Raw genomic sequence first — 22509 nt, 5'->3', positions numbered from 1 at the left:
TTCCAGTTCCGAGTGCAAGGTCATTGATCTGAAATATCAACTTCCCTTTTCTCTGCAGATTCTGCCTGACTTGCTTAGCAGTTTCAGCATTTTCCATTTTTATTTTAATTTCTAACATGCCTCTATTAGCACCCTGGCTGACAGCAGCTAACTGAGCCCATAACAGCATGCAAACTATGTGCCCTAAGTAGTCATTTGATTTACAAACTGTGACATCAGTCCAGGCTATGCACCTATTATGACTTAATCACTTGCCAGCACAATTATCACAACTCATTAAATACGTGCCACAGTCCAGGGGCATAGTATTAGATTGCTGGTCTCATTATCAAAAGATTTTCTTTTGGTAAAATGCTTGTGACCATTAAACTAAAATGTTTCACTGACATCCTTCCAGGAAAGAATCCTGGCCTCAATTTCACTCACAGCAATACTGCTGACTCTTAACTGCCCTCTGAAATATATTGGCCAGCCATTCATTTGTATCAAAACCACTACATTGAAACAAGATTAAAATCAGATGGATTATCTGGCATTGACCAAAGGACCAGTTTGGGCACAGCAAAGCTGCATTAGCCCAGTGGACTCTGCTAACTTTTCAAATAACTAGCGAGTGTCTTAAATGGGATAGTTGTCCCACAGTATCATCAAGCAACAACTTCACAAAAGGTATAATATTTTGAATATAACTATATATCAAAGTCTCAGGTTCCATCATCATAATCCCACTGCAGGACAGAACCACCAGAGGAAGCACAGAGATAAACATATGAGAGGAGATAGTGCTGAGAGCCTGAGGTATTAACTCTAGACTCCAGATCATAAGGACATACAAGATTACTACTCTACTGACACACTTCAGTTGGTGAATCACTTCTTCTTCGTGTTAAACAATACTTGAAACCAGTATTTAGAGCTACAACAAAACAGAACGCAAGGAAAGACATAGTTGTTTTAAGTGGTATAGTTAAGGTTCATGAGTTAAGAGAATGTGGGGTTGTGTTTTGAGGAAAGATTGCGAAGAATTGGCATAGATTCTATGGAGATCAGAAGAATATAAGGGTGATTTCATTGAAATATACAAATTGTGAGAGGATTTGGCAGGATATATGATGTGAATAAGTTTCCCCAAGTCGGGAAGTCTAGAATAGAGGGTATGTTTTCAGGATAATGAAGGATCAGTTACTTTAGACAAATGAGGAATTTCTCTTCTCACATGGTTATGATTCTTTTAATTTTTCCATCATAAAGTGTAACAGATGCCACAATAAATACATTTTAGTGTTATTAGTGAAACAAAGGTTATGGGGATTAGTAAAAAAGGAAAACAAAGATCAGATCAGCCATTATGATCATATTGAATGGTGGAAAAGGCTCTATGATCTATTCCTGCTCCTGTTTCTTATGTGAAGCACAAAGCAGCATAACTTACTTCATGAGATCAAATTATAATTTCATGATTACTGGCTTTTATATTCTACGCTCCCCCCCCCCCCCACCACCAACTCTCTCAATCCTTCAACTCCTTTACTCCCACTATAATTCAGAAAAAAATAGGTGGAACAACAGAGAAAATGCAACATGGAAAATTATTTTTATGCAATTGTGAATTCAGTGATGATAGATTTCCAATTCAAGCAGTTTATAGACTCCTTCATCTGCTTTTAATAATAGTTGCTTCACTGAATTTCATCCAACATTGACTTGAATACCAAGTAAGCAATGCAGCAACAGATCTATTAACAGAAAAGGCTTCCAGTGATAGCTAATATTTAATCATTTTTTTCTTTAATGTTTAAATAAAATCAGAAAATCTTGGTCATAAAAATATTTAATATTGGGAAAGTCCAGGACACAATTACAAAATATGGCAGTGAATTTCCAATGTACTACAAATGTTCTGGATCAGTTTTGTACATACTGATAGTATACTTCTTGACAGTAGATTAGCACAATCACCAGAATGAATTTCTCCTGAAAGTCCTCGGTCATTGTTTTGTGCTGATAATGTGAATTAAGCACAAAAAAGAACACTGGAAAGTGAGAGCTTAGTACCAACAACTGAAAAAATCTTATACAACTTTAAAGTGGCTAAATCAAGTAAACAATTATACTGCATTTGCTATTTAACACTCCTTCATTTACTCCAGAAAGACATATGAAAGGAGCAGTGTAGACATTACAACATATTAACTGAAGTAAATAGGTATGTATAGATTAAAAATTAATTTATATTTATTAACTAGACTGCTTATTGCATTATCGTCGAGTGGAAAAATTGCTGAGTAGCACACATTATTACAGTGAAACAATTCTAGTCACAAACTAATAACACAAACTACCTTCCCCAAAATCGTCCATTTCAACCAATTTACTAACTCAAGAGCAAGGATCTGGACAGCAAGTTTCACCTTCAAGAATGAGTTATTCATTTGGGGTTAGTAATTACAAATGTACAATATACAGGTTTAGTTCAACAAATCACATAAGGTAATCATACAGTGAAACACAGCATACTTACACTTTCATATAACAATCCTATTGCACGGTCATTTTCCAAAAAAATTAAAGAAGATAAAAGTATGAGAGCGTAACTTCCAGATTTTTAAAACTACCGGAAAACCAACTACCCCACGCCCTCAGGTGACTGAGACCATGCCAAAGACCAAGTGTAGTGAAACCCAGTGCAATATGAAGGGGATGGGATTAGTGTTAGAAGATATGGGGGAATCTGTCACTTTGGTACCAGGATATCAGCATGTACAAGTGGTTTTTAATCTAACTGAAATAATGGTGCCTAAGTGGTGCTCATCTACAACGAAACAGTTATTCACCCATCTCCTTGGAAGACAACTAAGCAAGAGTGAGTTTAAACCAGTCAAAAAACAGAAGAGAGGGCTGTTGGAATTGGTAGGAGCAGGTTATACATCAGGGTTAGCAATGGTCAATACCTTAGATATAGCAGAATTAGATAACCAGATACAGTCTCTCCAGCAGATAATGTGGGATATTACTGGAGAAAGTTGTCAGGGTCAGATACGAACTAACCAGCTGGGTCGGGATGAGTCCCAGGTGACTTTGGATGCAGTTAAGTTTCTGAAGCCCTTTCCAGATACAACAAACCTAATTATTGACCATTTATATAATACTTCTAGGACAACACATAAGGCTGAGGTATGTGCTACCTATACTAGTTGGGTACTGGCTATGATTGGCACAAATTTATTATAACTTGATGCACATCAAGTACCAAATTGGGTTTCAGATGAGCAGCTAAAGGAATGGGTTGGAGACAAGGTACCCTTATGCCACCTTAGATGTCTTACACTAAGCAAGAGTACTGGGTACCTGTGACAATGGTAAAGGAAAGTTTTATATCGGTGCTGTGTTCCACATTCCCTGATATGGAAACATTTAACCTACCCTTTGAAAAAGGTTCACAATGTTGGTAAATATCATAAGAACACTTGGATATCCTTAAGTAACCCACCAACACATGCTATTGTTATAAATGGTACTGGGAAAGGGATAGATTTGTCAAGATACCAGCATGGGGGAGACCACTGGGCCTGCCCAGAAGAAATGACAAGACAGAAACTTACAAATTGTGGTTTCAGTACATATGAAAATTGTTCATTGTGTTCATTGTCCATTTTGCCTGTGAATAATCAATCTTTCCTGTAATATGCACTGGTAGGACAAACGTACTATATAGCAACAGCAAGCCTCCATTGTGAAGGGGAAGTGGTACATTGCAGAATGAGCAAGTAAGGATCCGCAGGCATCAGCAAATTACATGAACATGTAGCCCACGCACCTTTGAATGAGTGCACAGAGACCATTGACCGACCATTGACCGTCCCATTGACCATACCATTGTTCGTGTGGTACTCCTCTCCTGTTACGCGAGGAGTACCACACGAACAGCTGCCCGAAGCAGACAGATGCCACCCCTGGTTTACGGACGGCTCCAGCCGCTGGAAAGCCAGTGTACAGAGGTGGAGAGCTGCTGCGCTGAACCCAGTCACAGAAACAGTTCAGCAGCAGCAGGGAGAGGGCAGTTCCAGCCAGCTAGCTGAACCGGTGGCAGTCACAAGATCACAAGACAAGGGAGCAGAAGTAGGCCATTTGGCCCATCGAGTCTGCTCCAAAGAAAAGGGAAAAAAAGAAAAAGAATAAGAAATGGGGGGGGGGCAATGAAAAAGAAACTATTCTAACCCCAATTTCCAGCCTTATCCCCATATCCCTTGATACCTTGACTAATTAGATATCTATCTATCTCTTCCTTAAACGTCTCCAGTGATCTAGCCTCCATTGCTGTATGTGGCAAGGAATTCCATAAATTCACTACCCTCTGGCTAAAGAAATTTCTCCTCATCTCTGTTTTAAACCTGTACCCTCTAATTCTAAGATTGTGCCCTCTGGTCCTGGACTCACCCACCAAGGGAAACAGCTTGGCCACATCTACTCTGTCCAGTCCTTTCAACATTTTAAATGTCTCTATGAGGTCCCCTCATTCTTCTGTACTCCAGTGAGTACAGTCCAAGAGCCAACAAACGCTCATCATACGTAAGCCCTTTCATTCCTGGAATCATCCTCGTAAATCTCCTCTGAACCCTCTCCAACATCAGCACATCCTTCCTAAGATATGGGGCCCAAAACTGTACACAGTATTCCAAAAGAGGCCTCACTAGTGCCCCGTACAGCCTCATCAACACTTCCTTACTTTTATACACTATACCTCTCGAAATGAATGCAACATAGCATTCGCTTTCTTTACCACCGATCCGAGCTGGTGGTTAACCTTGGGGGTACTTGTGCAGGATACCCTAAAGTCCCTTTGTACTTCTGTACTTTGAATTTTCTCCCCTTCTAGATGATAATCTGCCCGTTTATTTCTGTTTCCAAAGTATACAATGGCACATTTCTCAACATTAAATCTCATCTGCCATTTCCTTGCCCATTCTCCTAAACCATCTAGGTCTCTCTGCAACCTACCTGTCTCCTCCACCTATCTTGGTGTCACCTTGCCACTGCAACACGAAAGAGATCAGCTGCACATATACACAGACTCCTGGGCAGTGGCGAATGGGATGGCCATACAAATGACAGGATGGCAGGAGAGGAATTGGCAGATACAGGAAAAGCCCCTGTGGGGTCAGGCACTCTGGAAACAGATCTGGGAGGCAGCCCAACGAATGAAGATCACTGCTTTCTATGTAGATGCCCACCAGAAAGACTCCTCTCTGTCCACCACCTTTAATAATCGAGTGAACCAGCTAGTCCGGGTATACCAGATTAACACCCCTGAATCCTGTTTGATGAGATGAGATTATGTCCAGCCCATGATGATAACATGACTGGCCATCTGGGCATGCATGGTACCATTGAATGGGCTAAGCAACGAGGTATATGATTCCCAGTGGACATGACTAAGGAAGTTGTCACTGCATGCAATGTTTGTCAGCAGGTTAAAAGGAGAGCCTTCCCTGAAAGACTGGCTGCCCATATTAAAAGGGGAACTGGCCCAGCCCAGATATGGCAGATCGATTACACTGAGCCCCTGCCACAGCAGCAACAAATTTTAGAATATTTTCGTTACAGAGAGTAAACCAGCAAACAAGATAACAATTAGTAAGAGCTTCTACAGGTACAAGAGAAATAGCTAAACTAAATTGGTATTGGTATTTGTATTGGTTTATTACAGTCACTTGTACCGAGGTACAGTGAAAAACTTGTCTTGCATACCAATCGAATGGGTCAATTCATTAAAGTGGATAAGGCTGGAGAATTAATAATGGCAGATACAAAAATGGCAGAAATTGCAAATAATTATTTCGGATCAGTTATCATGGTAGAAGATATCAAATACAACCCAATAATGAAAGGCAATCAAGCAACTATAGGGAGGAAGGAATTTAAACCAATCACTTGAGGAAATAACAGGAAAACTAATAGGACAATAGGTCCCCTCAATCTGATCAGAATCAGGTTCATTATCAGAGACACGTTTTGAAATTTATTGTTTTGCAGCAGCAGTATAGTGCAAGACATAAGAATTACTAGAAGTTACAATAATAAATAAATTGTGCAAAAGAGGAATAATGAGGTAGTGTTCATGGGTTCACGGACAGTTCAGAAATCTGACGGCAGGGGGGAAGAAGCTGTTCCTGAAACGTTGAGTGTGGGTCTTCAGGCTCCTGTACCTCCTCCCCAATGGTAGTAACGTGAAGAGGGCATGACCCACATGGTGAGAGTCCCTAATGATGGATTCCACCTTCTCGAGGCTCCGCCTCTTGAAGATATCCTTGATGTCAGGGAGGCTTGTGCCTGTGATGGAACTGGCTGAGTCTACAACCCTCTGCAGTCTCTTGCGACCCTGTGCATTGGAACCTCCATACCAGGCGGTGATGCAACCAGTCAAAATGCTCGCCACTGTACACCTGTAGAAACTTGGAAGAGTCTTTGGTGACATACCAAATCTCCTCAAACTCCTAATGAATAGAGCTGCTGGCATGCCTTCTTCGTGATTACATCAATGTGTTGGGCCCAGGATAGATCCTCTGAGCTGTTGACACCCAGGAACTTGAAGCTTTCCATCGCTGACCCCTCAATGAGGGCAGGTGTACGTTCTCCCGACTTCCCCTTCCTGAAGTCCACAATCAATTCCTTGGTCTTGCTGATGTTGAGTGTGAGGTTGTTGTTGCAACATCACTCAACCAGCCAATCTCTCTCACTCTTGTACGCCTCCCTGTTGCCATCTGAGATTCTGCCAACAACAGTGGTGTTATCGACAAATCTATAGATGGCGTTTGAGCTGTGCCTAGCCACACAGTCATGAGTGTAGAGAGAGTAGAGCAGTGGGCTAAGCAAGCATCCTTGAGGTGCGCCGAGGTTGACTGTCAGCGAGGAGGAGATGTTATTACCGATCCGCACTGACTGTGGTCTCCCAATAAGGAAGTCAAGGATCCATTTGCAAAGGGAGGTGCGGAGGCCCAGGTTTTGAAGCTTGTTGATTAGTACTGAGGGATGATGGTGTCGAACACCGAGCTGTAATCGATAAACGGCAGCCTAACGTATGATACATCTGATGGCCTGCACCCTAGGGCCTTAAAGAAAGTGGCGACAGAGAAAGTGGATGTGCTGGTTGTAACCTATCAAAATTCCCTTAGATTTTGGAGAGGTCGCAGAGGATTGCAAAACTACAAATGTAACACCACTATTCAAGAAAGACAGACAGAAAACAGGAAAGGGTTCACCAAACATCTGTTATTGGGAAAATGTTGAAATTCCTTATTAAGGAGGTATTTACCAGGCATGTAGAAAATCATAAGACAGTCAAGCAGAGTCAACATTGCTTTACTAAAGGCAAGTATTGTTTGACAAAATTGCTCAACTTCTTTGAGAATAAAACAGGGTGGATAAAGGGTTGATGCGGTGTATGGTATTTGTATTTCCAGAAGGCATTCAATAAAATGCCACATTAAAGGTTACTGCTTAAGAGGTGTTGAGGGTTACACATTGGCATGGATAGGGAAGTGGCTAACTAACAGAAAACAAACAGCTGCAGTAAAGGACTTCATTTAGCAATCAGATTGGCAATCGGTAACTAGAGGGTGGCAAAAGATTAGTGCTGGGGCCTCAATTATTTACAATCTAGAGGACTTGGATGAAGAGACCAAGTGCCAAATTTGCTGATGATACAAGATGAGTAGGTTAGTAAGTTGTCAGGAGGACAAAGAATCTCGTAAAGGGATATAGATCGGTTAACTGAATGGGCAAGAAGTTGGCAGATGAAGTATAATATTCAAAAATGTGAGGTAATGCACTTGGGAAAGAAGAATGAAAAAGCAAACTGTTATTTAAGTGGCATGGGACTACAAAACGTTGCCCAACAAAGGAACAAAGGGATCTGTGGGGACCTGATACACAAGACAGAGAGTTGTCATGCAGGAACAGCGAGTAATTAGAAAGGCTAATGGAATATTGGCCTTTTTTTTTTACAAGGGGCATGGAGTGTAAAAGAAGTTTTGATACAGTCTAGGGTACTGCTGAAACTGCATCTGGAGTACATATACTATTTTCATCTCCACCGAAGGAAAGATTTACTTAAATTGGAGGCAATGCAGGGAAGGTTCGCTAAATTGATTCCTTGGATGAAAAGATTGGTGTATAGGGATTAAGCAAGTTGGTCCTCTACACAATGGTACTTAGAAGAAGGAGATGTGATCTTATTGAAACACGTAAGATTCTGAGGGGGCCTGACAGAGTGTCTTCTCTTTTATCAAAAAAAAGGGTTTCCCATTTCAGATGGGGGGGAAGAGGAAGTTATTTCCCTGTGGGTCACGATCTTTAGAATTCACTACCTCAGAGAGCTATAAAGGTAGAGTCATTGAATAAATTCAAGGCTGAGACTGACAAACATTTGAACTACAAGGAGTACAGAAACAGAGCTGGAATTTGGTGTTGAGGTCAAAACTGGATCAGCCATGATCTTACTGAATGGTGCAGCAGGCTCAGGGGCCAATTAGCCTGAGCTACTCCCATTTCTTATGTTCTTATCATCACTTTCCACCTTAAACTTTTAAGTACTTAAAGCAATGGATACTTCAGAAAATAATCACAGCTACAGGTGAACTTTGTTCATTTAATTTGATGTTTCCAACAGATCAACAATATTTTATAAATCAAGTTCATTAATATGCAAGACAAGAGCACAGCAAACTGACCTCGAAAGAAAATGAATGCTGTGCAGCACAAGTAACAAATTTTTTTGGTAGCCCATATTAATGATATACACCCAAATATGAAATTATTCACCCAAATGAAAAATATTGTGGATGTGACATCATACTATTGACACCCATTAGCACACAGTTTATAAATAATATAATAACATTGTTCAAACTCCCCACCGCATTTATTGTAGGACAACTGATGTCTTGTACTATCTAGTGACAATGGTGCAACACATTCTCTAAAGGGATTAGCAGTATGCATACTGTGGTAGCTGGGTGCAGTCTGGACAGATATTAGCTGTGCACTTTTTATTTTGGAAAGTTTTCTAGATTATTTTAAGTTGTCTTTCAGTCCATTCCTTTTTCCAGTGAATCATAATTCTTGGGCTAATAGTTCAGTTTGGAGGGCATACACTAATAGCTCACTAGTAAATCAGCTTGAATGTAAGGAATGTGTATTATAACAAATAGTACATACAAAGTTTTTAAAAGTAAACAATGAATGAAAAATTTTTAAGTTTTTGGAAATGCAGAATACTTGAGTTCAGAATGAGACCAATTATCATGAGGATGGAATTTATTTTACCATAAAATAAAATCATATAATTTTTATCAAACTAGACTTTAAGAGATGCAATACATGAGATCACCACAACTGCAACCTCCCAGTGAGATTTCAGATTCCCTAGGTGGGGTCTCTATTTTCCAGGCAATAGTTCCCAAAAGAGGTATTTCATCAAAAATGAAATTTAAGCTGTAATATTTCAGATTTTTAGCAATTTAGAACCACTTTAGATGAGCCAAATTTCAAGAACCAGGGACATTGCTTACTTTGGATAATTCCCCAAAAATAGTGATACAGGACAACTATTCAATAATGACAGCTGAATGCGTGTATAATAATGAAGCTCTTCACGTCAGGTGCCATTTGGACAAAGTTTTCTTCTAAAGTCCTAAAGCTTGTCATTTAGAAGGGGCACGTCTAGGTTGGGTAGAGGAACACAGGGACCAATCACTGAAGGTCATGTCATAGATTAGCAAGGCCACAAGAAAGATAAAACAAGCTCTAGGGTTTAATACTGCAGACAATTCTGATTACTATATCATGGATATAGAGACACTGGAGGAAGTACAAATAAGATACATAGGGACTATACCAGAATTGTGAGGGATTGATACATCAGGAAAGATTGAAATTAATGGGTCTCTTTCCCTTTGAAAAATGGAAGGCTGAGGGTTGACCCAAAAAGGTCCTTAAAATTGTTAAGGATTTTGCTAGAATGGATACAGTGAAAAATGGAAATGTGGATAAAACTAGAACTAAAGGCCATCAGTAGAAAATCCAGGAGTGAATTCAGAAAATAAAAGTGTACTGAAAATGTGGAACTCCACCACAGAGAGCAGTTGAGGCAAATAGCATAGATGCATTTGGGAGGAGGCTGGACAAGTACATGAGCAGGGAAGAGAGGGTAACACTGATAGATTTAGAGGATATAAAAGTTGGCTTGAGCATAGCACAGACACAAGCATAGACTCATTTGGCCAAATAGTCTGTTTCTGTGCCATTCTATCTTATACAAGCTTCATGCAGACACAAAAGTATGACAACTGTGTTGATAGCAACAGAGGATACTGAGATGTAATAAACTTTGATGACTGTGTAAACCCCCTCAAACTTCTCACACAATTTACAACCATGCAAGCTCAACCTAGAAATCATGTATTGAAAAAGATTCAGGGCTGTTTTGATTTCCCAGAAACGATTTACTGTAAATATTATGAGGAGAGCTTTTTTTCTTATAAGAATAAGGAATAGCATTATGTAAAGAAATGTAATAAACATAAATGAACTTGAAAACGACAATGGAAATGTCATTCCGAGCAGTAAAACAACTTGTAATTATACGCTGCCTTTAATTTAGCAAAATACCCTAAGGCATGTCACAGAAGCATTATCAAACAGAATTTGCCACTAAGCCACATAAATAAATATTAGACCAAAAGCTTGGTCAAGGATGTAGGTTTTAAGGAGCATGTTTAAAGGAGGCAGGAGAGATACAGAGGAATAAGGTTTTGGGAGGAAATTCCCAAAGTTGCAAATTAGGGACCTGAAGGCACATCCATCAATAGTAAGATTAACTTCAGGGATGCTCAAGAGGACAGTTAGAAGAATGCAGTCATCTTGGAGAACTGAAAAACTGGAGAAGTTTATAAACTGCTTAAATGGGAATTGACGGAGATCAATGAAAACAGGAATTATGAGTGGAAACAACTTGACGAAAGACAGCAGAGACATGGATGAACTCAGATTTATGTTAGGCAAACCAGCAGAGACCTGACAATCCATTGCACATCTGGCAAATCTTGAGCCAATTAATGCCAGAATGAGGATCTCGGCAGCAAAGGCAGAAGCAGAGGTAACGGATATTACAGAGATGGGAAAAAATTATTCAGCTTCTTTCTCTCAGAAACATCAACTTCAGCTATGTGAATTCTTATATTCACTAATGTAACCAATGATAAACAACTTTCAGAGAATGCCCTTTATTTCAAATACTAAACACACGAATGTTTTCATAAAATAAAAATAGGTTGCGGTCAGTATTTCATCCTGGAGTCAATCTGACATCAAAGATACGTTCAGTTTGTCCACGAGAGAGATAAGAAAACATGGAACTAGCAAACAGAGCTCACGGCCATTGAAGGCAATGTCTCAGATCTTCATTGTGTTTAGCTAGAGAAAATTTCTGCTGATCCAGTACTTATCCTTAACAAGTTAGATACTTTGGAAGGGTTAAGAGGGATGCTCACTAGGCAGAATTGGCTGTCATCAGAGCACATGTGGAAACTGATGCAATGTTTTTGGACAATATTGCTGAGGTGCAGAATGTAGATGAGAAAGAGTGGGGGGGGCGAAAATGTCACCTTCTTAGACAATCTTTTGCAAAGAAGGATGACTTGTTTCTCCTCCAATTCTGTGGATTCTGAGGTGACCGATGAAGCCATTGTGGGTCCTGCAGATCTTGCCACAAGTGGGGCAGAAAGTGCTTGACAGGGTGGACAGTTTAGGCACTCTCTCTGCCCAATATGCTGACATGCATCCCCAATGCATGGGCTTGAGGTGCTCAATGCCATTCCAAATGCTTCGACACCACTTTAAGCAGTCATGGGGCAGCGAATCCCATTAGTTAACGTGGAACTTGCATTTTTCCAAGGAGGTTTTGAGAACATCCTTGAATCTTTTCCTCTGTCTATCTAGTAATATCTTTCTGACAGAAATTGGAATAGAATATCTGGTTCAATAGTCTGGTGTCAGGCATGCAAATGACATGGCCTGGCCAATGGAGTGCACTTGTAGCTTCAGTACCTGGCATACTGGATGGGAGAAGACACTGACATTGGTTTGCTTACCAAGCCAGTAATTTGGAATATTTTGCAGCGACAATGATGGTGAACTCTCTCCTGAAGGTTTAGGTGCTTGCTGCAGGTAGCCCAGGTCTCAGAAGCATATAAAGGGCAAGGATCATTTCATGCTGCATTTTGAGGTCTTGATTTTCAAACATCCTCTTCCTCAGAGGAGCAAAGGCTACGCTGGCACAGTGAAAGTGACGGTAGGTAAAAGATATATTCTAGGAGTCACAAGAGGTATAGAATGGAGAGAGAAGCCTTCAAAGGTGATTCTCTGGTTGTGACTCGATCGGCAAGATGTAAATAAATGTGTTCAATCCCTCTCATCTTGACAAGGATGAAGGAGGATGGTGCAGTCAACCAGGTTAGGGACAGCAGATAGATAATCTCTCTCTTCTCTGCCTATTATAATTTCACAGGACATTACTAGTACTTTTGACAACAACCATTTTGGTAGCACAGCAAGAAAAGAAGACTGGAGGTATTGAACCAAGGCACTCTGGGAAAGGAAGCAAGAAGTGAGAAACTGCATGTTCAAAAACTTGAGAGAAAAGGGGCTCAGAGATGGGTCAATAATTTTCAAGGATGAGGGGTGATGACAATAGGTTTGAAAGAGAAGACAGGCAGCAGCCAAGGAAAGAAAACCATTAACAATGTCAGTTGAAAGTTCCAGGAAGGAAAATCCCATGGCTAGTAATTTGGTGGGAACAATACTGGCTTGGAAAGGGTGCAAGGTGGGATTGGAATAAAAGGTGCAACTTCAGGGCTGTGCTCACATAGTGTGTTTGTACTTAGTCTGGTAAGCAAAGGGAATGAAAAAAAAATGGCATTTGATCATATACTTTATATCTTAGTTCCAAAATACATAAATTCCTGACAGCAAGAGTGCGATAAGGAATATAGTTTGTAATACAGAAATTCATCATAGACTCGCACGTGCATTCTTAAGTCTTTATATTTTAAACATCTGATTTGTAAAAGAACATGCCATCTGCACATGTTAAATTCCGACCTATGTTCGCTTGTGACTTAAAAGGCTGGCAACAGCGTACACTGTGTGATACGATCAAATAACAGCATCTGATTTCGTGAGAGTACCATTTCAATCTGCTCATCATTCAAAACTGTTTTGGAAGGAGAAAAACACCCCACCCCACTCCCCATTTATTGGAGTATTTGTCTGAAAGGATGGGTGGGCAGGAAGTTCTATGTACAAGCCATGAGAAAATAGCGAAGTACGACGACTGGAGGTCAAATGTATTCATTATCACTCAGAAGAGAAGATATCAATTCAAAGGGGATTACATTATGAATGAACACATGCCGTTTCCTCAAATTGGGGACACTAATTTCAAGTTACAGTGCATCTGCGAAACATATTCACGACACAATTTAAACCCTGCTGGTTCATCCCCCGCCCTCTCATCTGCAGTACAACAGCCGCCTCCACAGTGCCAGCCCATCCGCAACTGAATCCGGCCTCTGGAGAGAGCCGAGGGCCGGAGGCCAGTCGGCCTCGGACGTGTAGGCCCAGCAAAAAGTTAAAAACCAAGCCCCAAACTTTCCACAAACTACCCCGGCAGGTTTGTTTCCATGTTAATCGCTTGTTGTTGCCACACAGGCCCAGTACAACCCGGACGTTATGGAGTAAAAATTAATGGCTCTCAAGGGCCAGAGGCAGTTTTCGCAACCCAGTTAGTTTCTTTTATTATACATCGTCCTAAACGCATTAACAATTCGAATAGTTTTAGGTGAGATCGTCCTGCTTTTACCTGAGTGAGTGTGAACTGCCCCGCCATGCTGGTTCCTTCACTTTAGCCCATCATGCACTGAAAAAAGTTCGCGAGTCCGGGACTACAAATAAAACCTGGCACCGGATTCAAATGGAATAAACTTCCTGGACTGGTTTATCTCAGTGCGGTTTGCCGGCAAGTGTACGGTCAGACTGATTTCTCACCCCCGTGCCTGCGGCAGCCACTCTGACGGTGCTGCTTAACAGACTGATGGGCAACCTCAAAACCCAGGCAGCCTCCAGGAACACAGCTGAATGGAGAGCTGGCCGGCTGAAAAGCAGGCAGTAGGGGCAATGGGGAGCTATTGAGATCGGTAGTACGTGGGATGGAATGTTGCAATTATCAGTGCCAAGCTCGATGATATTTCATGTAAACAATTAACAATTCCCGTAATCTGAGCACTTTTTAAAAAGAGTTTTTCAATTTACAGATGCCATCAAATGGGAGTGAATATAAATATTAATTTATATTATATAATATATTATATTATATAATACAATACAAGTTAAAGACAACAATAATAATTTGCAAGTTACAGTAACAGTGATTTTGGTCAGTCAAATGCCATTGTGTCAGTTTCATTTCTTGGTGATTCAATAGATTATTTCTCTTAAAAAACTATAATAAACTAAAACCTAAAGTTGCTATAGACACGTTTTTATTGTTTCCTTCTATCTTGTACGAAATCTTCTGTATATTTATTCACTTTGCCGAGCATAACCACTTATTTGCCTGCATTTCGTTTCCAAAGTATGCGGGTTTCTGCTTAAGCATTATGGGTTCAATGGAATACTTGCCCTAGTATTGAATGCTTGGTTCTCTTTGCTGTCTGTGGAATTTTAACCATCACTTTTCAAATGTGGCAAACATCTTCCTCCAACTTCTCAAAAGGTCCTCCCTTCACATCCATAAAACAATCCTGGGAAAACCAACGTTATTTCCATTATTTAAGCTATTCAGGAAAGGAGGGAGACAGAAAGCAGGAAATTATAGGCCAGTTAGCCTGTTATTAAAAAAATACTGGAATTGTTATTGAAGAGATAATAGCAAGACAGTTAAAACATCAAAAGTTAATCAAGCAGTATTAACATAGTTCTATGAAAGGGAAATAGTGCTTGACAAATTTGTTAGAATTCTTTGAGAATGAAACAAAAAGGGTGGATAAAGAGAAACTAGTAAATGCAGCATATTTGTATTTCCAGAAGGCATAAGGTAAAGCACTACATAAAAGGTTACTGTAGTTGATAAGGGTACACAATTAAGCAGAAATACATTCTTCAAAGATGTATAGGGAAGTAGCTAACTAATAGAAAACAAAGACTCAGAATAAATGAGTCATATTCAGATTGGCAATCAATAACTAGTGGGCACCAAATACATCAGTGCTGAGGCCTCAGCTATTTACAATTTAAAGTCATAATTAGGATGAAGAAGTTGAGTGCAGTGTGGCCATGTTTGCTGATGACATAAAGATTGATAGGTTAGCAAGTTCTAATGAGGACACAAAGAGCCTGTAAAGAGAAGTAGGTAGGTTAAATAAATGGCAAGATATTGGCCAATAGAATATAGTGTGGAAAAATGTGAGGTTATCCATTTTGCAAAGAATGAAAGAATTAGCAAAATGTTGCTGTATGAGTGGTCCTAATACAAGAAATACATAATGTTAGCATATAGTTACAGCGAGTAATTAGACAGGCTAATGGAATATTAGCCTTTATTGCAGAGTAAGGAGTATAAAACTAGGGAAATTTGATGCAACCTTACAGGGTGTTGGTGAGACCACACCTGGAGTACTTTTTATAATTTTGGTCTCCATATTTAAGGATTATGAATTTACATTGGAGGTAGTACGGAAAACGTTTACACGTTGATTTCAGGGATGGAAGAGTTGTCACATGAAGAAAGGTTGAACAGCTTAGGTGACACATTGGAATTTAGAAAAATGTGAGATAATCTTATTTAAACATACAGGATTTTGGGGGGGATTGACAGAGCGGAGTGGAAAGGATATTTCCCTCCTGAGAGTACCGAGAAGTGGGGGGTACAGTTTTGGAATAAGAGGTCACCCATTTTAGAGACAAGGGATTCCTCTCAGGAGATTGTGAATCAGTGAAATTCTCTGCCCCAAAGAAAAAGACATTCAAGGGATGCGAGGAGAGAGCAGGAAAATGATGTAGAAGGCAAGATTGAATAAACCATGATTTTTTTTTGAATGGAGGCTCCAGGGCCAACAGGCCTACTCCTGATCCTTCTCCTGTTCTTTATACTCTTAATCTATCAATAGCTTGATCAAGACTGAAATTGCTTTTTTTCCCTAACTTTAGATTTTGTCTGTGCGTACCCTCTTTTGTCTTTGTTCTGGGCTTGAGGAAGACGAAGATTTCTCTTATCTCCAGTTAGTAACTACATACTTAGAATTCTTCTAATCCTCCAGATAGAGTAACCTTTATGTTTTTGAGATTCAGAAACAGATCAGCTCCTGCAACCTCTTCTTTGATATTCACAAGTGCTTTTAGCTAATAGGTTAAAGTATTGAACTGATAATTCAGAGTCTTTGACAAATGATTCAGAGACTTCAAATGTCACAATGCATCTAGGAATTTACATTTAGCTACTTAAATAAATCTCAAATAACAAACTTGTATCAGTAATGATGACCGTGTAATCAATGGATTTTCATTTTTAAAAGATTGATCACTAATGCCCTTTAGGTAGAAACTTGCTGCACTTATCTGATTTGGTCCAGAATATTTAAGTGCAAATTTATACCCACAAATACTTTCTTTTCAATGTCCAATCTACAAGTAATACCAGAACACAGCGATGTGGTTGATTCTTATCAAACCTCTAAAGTGGCTTTGCATCAAAACCATCACAAAAAGCAATGATAATAAAAAAAAGATAGACCGGCAACCATCGGCCTAAATTTAGAACAGAAAACATCCTGAAATGTACCCCTTTCCAGCTGCCACAGATGAAGCAAGCAACATAAAAATGTAATTATTTCATTGAAACATTACTTTCAGACTCCTGATGATGATGGTAGTAAAGTCATACGTAATTGTGAGCAGGTGACCCTGTGAGGCCTCAACACTGATGTCTACAGATTATCTCCTTCAGCTGAAATCAAATTTGTCCATATCCAATTAGGAAGAAGCACTAAAGGTAGCCAAAGTGCAGAATATACAGTAATGCCCATCAGCAAGAGTGGTCTGTGACCAGTAGTGTTCCACCAACATCAGTGCTGGAGCTTCTGTTGTTCAGTATATTAATGATTTGGATGAAAGTTTAGGTGGGCTGTTTGGTAAGTTTGCTGATGACAAGAAAGTTGGTGGAGTTGTCGATAGTGAGGTGGTTTGTCAAGGGACACAGCAAGATATATACCAGCTCGAAATTTGGGCAGAGAAATGGAGATAGAATTTAATCCAGATAAGTGTGAGGGGATGCATTCTGAGAGGTGAAATGCAAGAGAAAAATCATAGTAAATGGTAGGACCATTAGGAGCATTGATGTGTAGAGGGATCTTGGGGTGCAAGTCTATGGCTCCCTGAAAGTGGCAACACATGTGGATAAGGTGGTAAAGAAAGCCTGCCTTCATCGGTCAGGGTATCGAGTATAAAAGTTGGGAGAACGCATTGCAACTGTATATAAACTTTGGTGTATTGTGTTCAGTTCTGGTTGCTGTATTACAGGAAAGATGTTGAGGCTTTGGAGAGAGTGCAGAAGAGATAAGATTGATAGTCTTTTTCCCAGGTGGAAATGTCAAATGGTAGAGGGCATAGGTTTAAAATGAAAAGGGAATGTTTGAATAAAGATTTGCAAGTCAAGAGTGGTAGGTACCTGGAACGGGTTGCCGGGGGGTGGGGAGTAGTAGAAAGAGAAACAACAGTAACATTTAAGAGGCATTTAGACAGACACATAAACAGGCAGGGAATAGAGAGAGGGGATATCTGCAGGCAGATGGGATTAGTTAGATTGGTGTCATGGTTTGGCCTGTTCCAGTGTTGTATTGTTCATGTTCTGTCCCTGGACACTGCCTCTGGGTCACTATTTTCAGGTGACCCATAACATTGGAATCAAGTACTGTATTCAACTTGAATTTATCGACCCAAGACCGCAGAGATAAATCTGCTCAGTTTCTAGTTATCTGATTCAAAGAAGTTTCTGAAACTACAACAGATGAGCAGTACAGCCTTTTGTATTTTGTTCTGTGCAATTTTTCTGCACTAAGAGGGAAGTTAGAGAAGCAAATGAGGGGAACAAAAAAAAATTGAAGTTTATGCTGATAAAGTCAGATTAGTACTGAAAAGACAAAATAACTTTTTTCTGCATGGTATTTATTTTATCTTGGTTGACATATCAGTGCACTGGTAAGGAAGTAATGCATGACTGGAGATATCACTATTTAGATGTGATAAGAGAGAAACAAAATTTCAGGTCAATAGTCTATTGTCATGAGAAAGGCCCAAGGCCAAGGCTACTGGTTTGAGATAACTAAAAGAATTCTATTTTATGCCATTGAATATCTATTTTTAATCATGTTTTGGGATAACATTTTGCAGGTCACTGTTTCATTACATGAAAACTGAAGGCCAATGACTACAAAAACGAACACCTTAAAAGCTGTTACTTTGGAACATTTATTTATGATGGCTTAACCTGCAGGTATGTCAAAAGAATCACAATGCAGGGTTACTTTACAAATAAAAAGTATACAAGTAGTACAATTTTTTTTAAACAGAACTTGAACTTTGAAATTGCTAAATCTATTCCATTGTAGAGGTGCTCAGGGCATATTAATCCATCTTCCAACCCTGCTAAAAAATATTTTTTCTTACATTTGGTGCACTTTGAACATGGTGATATGGTAATATCATCCGATGATACGGCGGTATCATCTACAAGTTTGCAGATGATACCACCTTAATAGGCTGTATTTCAAATAACGAGGAGTCAAGAGTATAGGAAGGAAATAGAGAGTTTAGTGACATGGTGTCCCTCAACGTCAGCAAAACAAAAGAGCTGGATATTGAATTCAGGCACCTGTCTACATCAACGGTGCTGAGGTTGAGAACTTCAAGTTCCCAGGAGTGAACATCACCAATAGCCTGTCCTGGTCCAACCATGCAGACACCATGGCCAGGAAAGCTCACCAGCACCTCTACTTCCTCAGGAGGCTATAAAGAAATTTGGCATGTCTCCTTTGACACTCACCAACTTTTATTGATGCACCATAGAAAGCATCCTATCTGGATGTATCGTGGCTTGGTATGGCAACTGCTCTGCCTGGGACCGCAAGAAACCGCAGAGAGTTGTGGATGCAGCTCAGCACAGCACAGAATTCAGCCTCCCCTCCATAGACTGTCTATAATTCTCACTGCCTCGGTAAAGCAGTCAGCGTAATCAAAGACCCCACCCACCCTGGACATTCTCTCTTCTCCCCCCTCCCATCAGGCAGAAGATACAGAAGCCTGAAACCATGTACCGCCAGGCTCAAGGACAGCTTCTATCCTGCTGTCATAAGACTATTGAACAGTTCCCTAGTACAATAAAATGGACCCTTGACCTCAATCTACCTTGTTATGACCTCGCACCTTATTGTCTACCTGCACTGCACTTTCTCTTAGCTGTGACACTTTACTCTGCATTCTGTATTGTTTTACCTTGTACTACCTCAATGCATTGTGTAATGAATTGATCTGTATGAATGGTATGCAATGCAAGTTTTTCCACTGTACCTCGGTACAAATGACAATAATACACCAGTTCCAATACACAATGCTTTAAGTCAAGAATAGTTTAAGAAATTAGAGCAGCAATGGGCCATTCAGTCCCTCAAGCTCCCCTATTCCCATTTCCCCAAATTCCTCTTGCATCCAGAAATCTATCCTTCAGAATTTTGAATGCAATCAATGACAGAGCCTCTACAACCCTCCAGAATGGAAAATTCCAAAGATTCACTGCATTTCACTCCTAAATGATTTACCCTTTAAATTGAGAGGCATAGATAATTAACTATATTTATTCACAACTCCAGTTGTGAATGAAGGCAGAGCTTGGGATGATATCTGTAATCAGAAAAGATAATTGTATACAAGTGCAATTTTACAAAATTAGCATCAATTAGAAGAAATTCACTCAACTTCATGAAGGTCTTAAAAGTCAGACTAGGTTTCATTGACAAAGCATTAAGAAATGCCTGCCCAGCATTATGAGATAGAAGGTCATAGCCTTGGAAATTATTTTGTGGACAAGTAATAATCAAAGGTCAGTTTTGATAATCTAGAAAATTAGTGCTCAGGTATCAGGATGGTAGTTTGAAAATCTGGAAAGAAGTTGGTTATCACACAAAATAAAATTGGCCACGAGGTTGCTTTATTTTGCTGTAAACATAATTGATTGAGAAAATGATTGTTAGGAAATAAAACTTATTTGTACATAGTGCAACTTCATACCTGTGCTGTTGGCCTTCTGAAATAGGATCAGGGTTCAGGATAGGGTTAGTATAGCAAGCCACTCAGTCACAAACAGCAGCACTTCAAGGAAGTTTATCACTATTTCAAGAGCAAATTTGAGGAGGGGCAAAAACACTTTCACTGTGCAAGCATTAATTTCTGAAATCTTCGGCTGACAAATTATGTGATAGCCAATCAAATGAATGGATTATGTTTATAAATTTAAGAAACATTGCTAATTAAATGAACTTGGCCTTTTTGAATTGACACAAGTGATTAATTGCCTTCTGTTAGTCAGCAGATGCTTTTAGCTCTTTGGATATTGGAGTAATGCATCTCCATTTATGGTTTTAAATTTCTCTTGAATCTCTTTAAATTTGTGCAAATTCATTTTTGGCAGTGGCTGGGTCTGGATTACTTGTTTTCATTCTCAATTCCCTTAATCTCAAAACCATGTACATGTCACATCTGGCTGGTATAGTTGAGCATTCCTAATTTCTATAATCTCTCTCTCTCTCACACACACACACAGCAAAATGCAATTACCTAACATTAAGTTACTGAGTTTTTCCTCAATTAATGTTCCCTCATTGAAATCATCTCTCAGTTTAAGGAGAGGAAATTATTTTAAAAGGCCTCTGGAATTTCTATCACTACTGAGAACCCTTCTTGGCAGCTTCTCAAAGTTGACATATTCCAGATGTTAATATTAAATACAGAACACATGTTTGAAAGAATGATCTGAATATGTGAATGTTTTGCCAAAGTCACCAACTGTAACTTTTATTCATCCTCCCCTCTTAGAAACTGCTTCCCATTGTCAAATTTAAATTCAATGGTTTACTTCACTTTAGCCATTATACCAGCCATCACAAAGCAGCAAAAAATAATTCCCATAGGGATGTCCACCATCAAATAATAGGGACTATTATTAGGCAAAAGAAAAATAAATGGACACAAGGTAGAACCCAAAACAATGGGTGTCCAAAAGCCTGAAAGGAGATAATATGCTACTGATAAAACCCACCAGGCTCAAGGACAGCTTCTATCCCACTGTTATCATACAAGAGATCCATTCGATAGTTTTATAAGATAGACTCTTGACCTCACAATCTACCTTGTCATGGCCTTGCACCTTATCAGTTCTTCTAAGAAATCTCCTGATATTAGCATGTCTTTACAGCAATCTGCAGACAATACAAACGTTGGCTGCAAGGTTGATAAGGAAGAGGAAAGCTTTTGACTTCAGTAGGATCTAGATGATCTGGTCAGTTTAGCAGAATGGAATCTAAAGCAGAGAAGTATGAGATAATGCATTAGAGAAGGTACAAGGCAAAGCAATGCAATAAATGGGAGGATATTGAGAATTGTGGAGGATCAAAGGGATCTTGGAATGTACACGCTCAGATTCTTAAATCTAGCAGGATAGATAGAGTGATTAAAAAAGCATTAGGAATGCTTAGGGATATCCACTTGAGGGATTAGCATTAGCCAAAGCATAAAACACAAGAGCAGAGTTGCAGAGGAATTGTATATAATGCTTATTATGGTGTAGCTCAAGTCAATGCATTATAAGAGATGCAATTATACCATAGGAGGTTCAAAATAACTCTACAAAGCTTTTGTCAGGGCAGGAAAATTGCAGCCATGAGGAAAGATTGGGTAGCATGGGTGCTTTGTTTGAGGGGAGACTTAATCAAGGGTCATAAAATTAGGAAGGGCCAAGTTAAAGCAACTAGGAAGGACCTATACCATCAGGCAGAAGGTACAGGAGCCTGAGGGCACATACCACCAGGATCAAGGACAGCTTCTATCCCACTGTGATAAGACTGTTGAATGCTTCCCTTATATGATGAGATGGACTCTGACCTCACAATCTACCTTGTTGTGACCTTGCATCTTATTGTCTACTTGTACTGCACTTCCTCTGTAGCTGTGACACTTGACTCTGTACTGTTTTCATTTTTACCTGTACTACATCAGTGCACTGTGTACTAACTCAATGTAACTGCACTGTGTAATGAATTGACCTGTACGATCAGTATGCAAGACAAGTTCTTCCACTGTACCTCGGTACAAGTGACAATAATAAACCAATACCATTTACCGCAGTTC

At 39.6% G+C, this 22509-nt stretch overlaps 1 protein-coding gene across 2 annotated transcripts in view; it reads right to left on the bottom strand.

Annotated features, from left to right (window-relative positions):
- eps15 (epidermal growth factor receptor pathway substrate 15) overlaps positions 1-14151 on the bottom strand; it is a 115505-nt gene extending 101354 nt beyond the window's left edge. Inside the window, exon 1 of one of the 2 annotated variants that reach the window (XM_052012497.1) lies at positions 13919-14151. In XM_052012497.1, the coding sequence (XP_051868457.1) occupies positions 13919-13945 (27 nt within the window). In that variant the 5' untranslated portion in view covers positions 13946-14151. The remainder of the gene's footprint in view (positions 1-13918) is intronic. The other variant, XM_052012496.1, reaches the window with a different exon arrangement.
- Between the last annotated feature and the right edge of the window lie 8358 nt (positions 14152-22509).

The sequence above is a fragment of the Pristis pectinata genome, chromosome 3, assembly GCF_009764475.1.
Source record: "Pristis pectinata isolate sPriPec2 chromosome 3, sPriPec2.1.pri, whole genome shotgun sequence".
In the NCBI taxonomy this organism is placed as follows: domain Eukaryota; kingdom Metazoa; phylum Chordata; class Chondrichthyes; order Rhinopristiformes; family Pristidae; genus Pristis; species Pristis pectinata.
This window is presented reverse-complemented; position numbering and strand designations above follow the sequence as displayed.